This window comes from Urocitellus parryii, chromosome 5, assembly GCF_045843805.1.
Source record: "Urocitellus parryii isolate mUroPar1 chromosome 5, mUroPar1.hap1, whole genome shotgun sequence".
In the NCBI taxonomy this organism is placed as follows: Eukaryota; Metazoa; Chordata; class Mammalia; order Rodentia; family Sciuridae; genus Urocitellus; species Urocitellus parryii.
The window spans coordinates 4,219,072-4,225,081 of record NC_135535.1 but is presented as its reverse complement, the minus strand read 5'-3'; the positions used below and the strand labels follow the sequence as shown (position 1 = coordinate 4,225,081).

The following is a 6,010-nucleotide window of genomic DNA, read 5'->3' as shown; positions in this document are numbered from 1 at the left end:
CCCCGGCCTCGCCCAGCATCTGTCCCTGGGGCGTCCGCGGCCCTCAGGGGTCTCTGTGCCGTCCCTGCCCACGAGGGGGACACCGCCACTTGGTCTCCCCGCCCTGGGGGCGCGTCCATCCCAGACCCGTCCCCCACCGGCGGCCGACGCGACCCCGGCCCGGAGGCCCCGCCCAGGACGCAGGCCCGCCCCGCTCCGGCGGCGACCCCCGCGACCCCGCGCCCTGAGACTTCCGGCGCGCCCCCCGCCCGGGCGGGACTTCCGCCGCCCCCTCCCCGGCCTGCTCGGCGGCTCTGCGCGGCTGGGTGGCGGCTCCCGGGCTCCGGCGCTGCGTGCGGCCCCGCGCTCGTGCTGCCGCTCGGCCTCCGCCTCGCCTCCTGCCACCTCGGCCCCTCGGCCCTCGCCGCTCCTCCTCGCTGCCCCTCGCCGCCCCTCGCCACCCCTCAGCGCCGTTCCTCAGCGCCGCTCGGCCGCGCAGGAGGCAAGATGGCGGCGCCCAGGCCTCCGCCCGCCCGGCTCTCGGGCGTCATGGTGCCGGCGCCCATCCAGGATCTGGAGGCCCTTCGCGCGCTCACGGCGCTCTTCAAGGAGCAGCGCAACCGGTAACGGCCGCCGGGCGCCGGGGTGGGGCGGGGCTGCGAGGCGCGGGGCCACGCGAGGCCTGCCGGGGGGCGCTTCCCCGTGTGCCTGCAGCCTGCCCAGCGGGACTCTGCCCCTGCCTTCCGCCTGCAGCCTGCCCTGCGGGACTCTGCCCCTGTCCTCCTCCTGCAGCCCTGCCCTCGGACTGCAGCCCTGCCCTGCGGGACTCTGCCCCTGCCCTCTGCCTGCAGCCCTGCCCTCGGACTGCATTCCTGCCCTGCGGGCTCTACCCCTGCCCCTTGTGCCTGCACCCCTGCCCCATGTGCCTGCACCCCTGCCCCTTGTGCCTGCTCCTGCCCTTTGTGCCTGCCCCTGCTCCTTGTGCATGCCCCTACCCTCTGCCTGTAGCCCGTGCCCTGTGTGCGTGCAGTCCTGTTCTGTGTGCCTGCCCCTGCCTTATGCCTGCCATGCACTGCGTGCCTGCAGCCTTGCCCTGTGGGACTCTGTTTCTGCCCTCTGTGCTTGCAGCCCTGTCCTGTTGGACTCTGCGCCTTGCCCTGCGTGCCTGCAGTCCACCCCCATGGGGGCTGTCCCTGTTCTGCAGGCCTGTTTTCCTGGCCTACTGCCCCGTCTTGTGGATTCTGTTTAGAGCGCTTGACCTGGAGGCTACTGGAGCTGCACATTCTGAGGCCTTTTTCTGTGGGTCCCGATGGGTTGCACTGCCCTGGAGCAGTGTTGTGTGGTGTGCAGAGCACTGGCTGGGAATGGCTGGCCCAGTTGGTGAGAAGACCAGGTGTCCAGGAGTCCATCAAGCCTGGGTTTGATTCTTAGCCTAACCAGTTGGACTATTGAGCACTTTCTTGAAACCTTACTTAGATTCCTGACCTAAAAACGGGAATATGATGCATAACTGCATTGCTGGATGGTACAGAGGGACAGGTGAAGTAAAGCATGTGGAAATATAAAGTATCTGAAGCCCTCAGTTCCCATTTGATTTGGTTCTCTTCCCTGGGCCTCAATGCCCCTTTGGTTTAAAGGGAATAATATTGGACAGTATCTCCCTATGGGCTTGTCATGAGGACTAAATGAAATAACGCATATTATCTCCTCAGGATGTGCTTGGTACAAAGATACTGTATTAGTGGAAAAATGCAAAGTCCTTGTTTTCTCCTGTAGGAAGCCAAAACAACAAGCAACCCTGGGGGTTTGGGCAAAGAGAAAACACAGGGGAAAGGAGCATCTAGTTTTGGATTGGTCTAGAGGGTGATAAGAAGTGCCCCTCTCTTTGAACTAGATACCTGGTCTGAGCAGTTCTGGTACCCCCGGTCAGTAGAAAGAGTGGAGCTGCTGGAAGGTGCAGAAAGCCCAGGGCAGTGCTCCTTGGGTTTTTAGGGGAGATGTTTGTCTTCATTGGCAGGGGTAGGAGTGACACCTTGATATGATATTATTGGGAGACAGGGTTGGTTGATTTGAAGCTTAGCATTATCTATACCAAGCTGGATCCATAACCCAGTCATCACCCATTTGTTGAGTGCCTACCATGAGCCAGGTTCTTTGCTGGAGTCTGGGTACAGAGACGAATGTGGCATGATTCCTTTTGTCAAGTATGTTAGGGAATTGCTATGTAAGCATGTCAGAAGGGAGATCTGTGTAGGAACAGGTGCTGCACATAGGGAGCCCATGGATATTTGGGATTGATGGGTAAGCCAGTATTACTGCAGCTGTTGTGTTACAACGCATGAAGAGGACTTGTTGGAAAAATAAGTATTTGCAAAGGGGCCATAGACTGGTTTCAAAGTGCTGCAGAGAGGATTAAATGAAACATCATGGGTTAGGTCTGGTCCAGAGGCGACATTGAAACCTCATTTTCCTTTTAATAGCCTGCTGGAGAAAATCTAAGGCTCTGAGTCAGTTTACAAGGCCCTCTTGACTTGGTCTGTTGTATCACTGAAGGTTTTTATCAAGGAACTGGCATGATAACATCTGGGTATTAGAAAGACCTTCTGGCTGCGACTGTATGGAATAAGAGAGGGTGAAGCTAGAGTAGGGGGGCTTTAAGAAGCTATTGCAGAAGCACAAGTAAAAAAAAGTACCCAAAGATAGGACATATTGTAGGGCTGGATAGGAAAAAGATTGAGAAATACTTATAAAATTAAATGAACACAACTCAGGGACCATTTGGATTGTTGGGGGAGAAGGAGTGAATGAGGGTATTACTCAGACTTGGTTCAGTTTCTTCTGGGGCAGCGTCCTTGTTGTAGGCAAAGTTTGGGGCCTAGGAAAGGTGAACTGATTGGCAGGTCCTGGGATGGAGAGAGACAACTGTGGTGGTGCAGAGAGCTCTAGATCATGGTCTGTAAGGACAGGCTTCTGGTCTTGTGCCTGTCACTGTGTCCCTCTGTCTTCATGCAAATCACTGTGGTCTGTAGGGTTTGTCTCCGAGAGGATCCCTCTAGTCCTGACACACTGTCAGAGATCCTTGAGGGATGCTTGTCTTTATTGGCAGGGGTAGGAGTGTCACCTTGGATAGGCCTAGTGCTGTTGTATAGCATGGAATGGGAATGCAAATGGTCCAAAGTGTCAGGAGTTGGATGAGACATAAAGGGAAGCAGAATGAATCCTCAGAATAGCAGATAGGAAATAGACAAATTGAAAACAAGAATAAGGAAAGTAACTTACTTTTCCTTGATGGAAAAAGAATTATAAACTTATGTACTTTGTGCTCTTCCTGAAGTCCTTGATATTAAAAAAACGAGCTTCCGTCTGATGTCAGTGGTAGAAACCCTGCAGTGGGAAGAGCAGTGGCCTTGGAGCCATGTAGATCTGAACAGGAATCCTGGCTTCTTGGTCTCTGAAGACGTCTTGGCAGGGATCTTGGAACTACATAGACCTGAACAGGAATCCTGGCTCCATCTCTGCAGACATTTAGGCAGTGGCTTTGGAGCCGTGTAGACCTGAACAGGAATCCTGGCTTGGTCTCTGTAGACGCCTTGGCGAGGGCCTTGGAACCATGTAGACCTGAACAGAAATTCTGGCTTGGTTTCTGCAGACTTCTTGTTTTTCATCTTGAAAACGGGAGGATGGTAACCACTTTGCAGAAGTATTGTGAGGATCCATGATGTTATTTGTATAGCACTGTGGTTCATGCAAAGGACCTGCTGTTAAGAAAGGACTGGTCTGGCCAGTGCAGTGGCTTGGGAGGCTGAGGCAGGAGGATCACAAGTTCAAAGCTAGTCTCAGGAAAAGCGAGGTGCTAACCAACTCAGTGAGACCCTGTCTCTAAAAAAAAAATACAAAGTAGGGCTGGGGGTGTGGCTCAGTGGTCAAGTATCCCAAAGTTCAATCCCTTGTACCCCACAAAAAACCAAAGGACTGGTCTGAAATGAACGGGAGCGCAATTGTGTTTCACCTCCTGCTTTATTGCAAACAACTGAAGCTATTTTAGGATAGTGATAATTTAAAGTTTTGTTTTTAATTGTGGTGCTGGTGCAACCCCTGATAATTCTAATTTGAGGTTTCCAGAGAAAGAGCTTCTGGAATTTCATTATACAATTTTTAGCAACCCTCAACCCTCAAGGAAAAGGAGATTCTCATATCCCATTACATGTCCACACAACCCTTGACTCAAGTCTGTCAGGTTTTTTCTCATGTGAGCTGAACATAGTGACTTGTTTCTAAAGAGCAGATCATGGAAGGAGTGACAGTGTGTGATCTCACCTTTTTCTTTGCTCTCTCTTGGATCATGCATCCTGCCAGGTCAGGACGCTGCATGCATCTTCAGAGTGTTGTGGAGAGGAACGGGCCTGCTGCTGAGGGCCATTGAAGAGCTGTGTGGAAGTGGGTCCTCTCAGAACAGCCAGACTTTTAGCTGTATATGCAACCTCCAGACCCTGAGCCACTTTCAGAGTTCTTTCTTCTTTTCTGTGGTTATGATTTTTTTCTCTGGTGCTGGGGATTGAACCCACGACTTCTTGGATGCCAGGCAAGTGCTCTACCAGTGAGCCATTTCCCTAGTCCCTTTATCAGATTTCCGATCGTCCTAGTTGTATGTGTAAGATCATAAATGTTTCTTCTTTAAATAGCTAAATTCAGGGGATGCTTTGCTGTATGGTAGTGAATCATTAATACAGTCTAAAGTCATGCATCAGACATTTTGTAGCCCTCTTGAATAATTAACCACTAAAATTTGCTGAATAATTGCTTATGGCCACAAAATATAGGTATTAAGATTCTCCTCAGCTAATATTTCTCTTTGGAGGATAATTTTTTTTTCTCTAATCTATTTTACATTTGTTTTATACCTCTGGTTGAATATGGATATCTGCATATTTCACATTTGCTTAACAAGTGATTTTTTTTTTTTTTGTGTGTGTGTGTGTGTGTGTGTACTGTGCTGTGAATCATTGCAAATCATGTTAAATCCTTCCTGGAACAAACTAAGATATAAAAATTAAAAATTCTCTGGGGCTGTGTTTGTGGCTCAGTGGCAGAGCGCTTGCTTCGCACATTTGAGGCACTGGGTTTGATCCCAGCGCTACGAAAAAATGAATAATAAACAAAATAAAGATATTGTGTTTATGTATAACTAAAAACTTTAAAAAGCTTTAAAAATTCTGGTTTTAGTCTTCTGGAGGTTTTATTTTCCAGCTCTTGTTACCTTTGTGATGTGTCCTAGAGACACACCTGTGCTGTTTGTTAAGAGGCCGTCAGTCACGTAGGACTTTTTAAATTCAAATTGATCTGCAGTAAACAGAGTTAGGTATACAGTGGCCACATGTGACCGGGTGCCTTCCTGGGCAGTGCAGGTGTGGAATGCACTATCATCTACTGCTCTGAAATTGTAGGCAAGGATTGTCTCTGGGCTCTTGAATGTTCACAAGATAAATGTAACATTTGATAACTGTTTTCTATAAATTCTCATATGAATGATACCTTATAGCTCCATCTTATTATTTTTTTTTTTTGGGGGGGGAGGGGGTACCAGGGATTGAACTCAGGGGTACTCAACCACTTAGCCACATCTCCAGTCCTATTTTGTATTTTATTTAGAGTCAGGGTCTCCCTGAGTTGCTTAGCACCTCATTTTTGCTGAGGCTGGCTTTGAATTTGTGATTCTCCTGCCTCAGCCTCCTGAGCTGCTGGGATTACAGGTGTGCACCATTGTGCCTGGTTTCATTTGATTATCTCGAATAAAGTGAGCACCTCCCCTTCACTGCCCTGTTGTGTGAGGGTAGCAGAGGCTTAACAAGGTGTCATGGAGTGCTGGTTTGCATGGCTCAAGCATTGTGCTTGCTTGGCCTTTTCTCTTACTCAGGTAGAAACCCCTGCCCTCCCCCATTTGTCAGTTTGGCTTACTTGACTTTTTAAAATGTATTTAGTTAAAATTGTTTTTCTGTTTGCCTTAACTTGGGCATCCTGTTAAAGGTGCTTG

At 50.0% G+C, this 6,010-nt stretch overlaps 1 protein-coding gene across 1 annotated transcript in view; it reads left to right on the top strand.

Annotated features, from left to right (window-relative positions):
* Positions 1-277: 277 nt before the first annotated feature.
* The window catches only part of Atxn10 (ataxin 10), a 144,113-nt gene continuing 138,380 nt past the window's right edge, over positions 278-6,010 (top strand). The window contains exon 1 of the mRNA XM_026394290.2: positions 278-602. Coding sequence (XP_026250075.2) covers positions 487-602 — 116 coding nt within the window. The 5' untranslated portion in view covers positions 278-486. The remainder of the gene's footprint in view (positions 603-6,010) is intronic.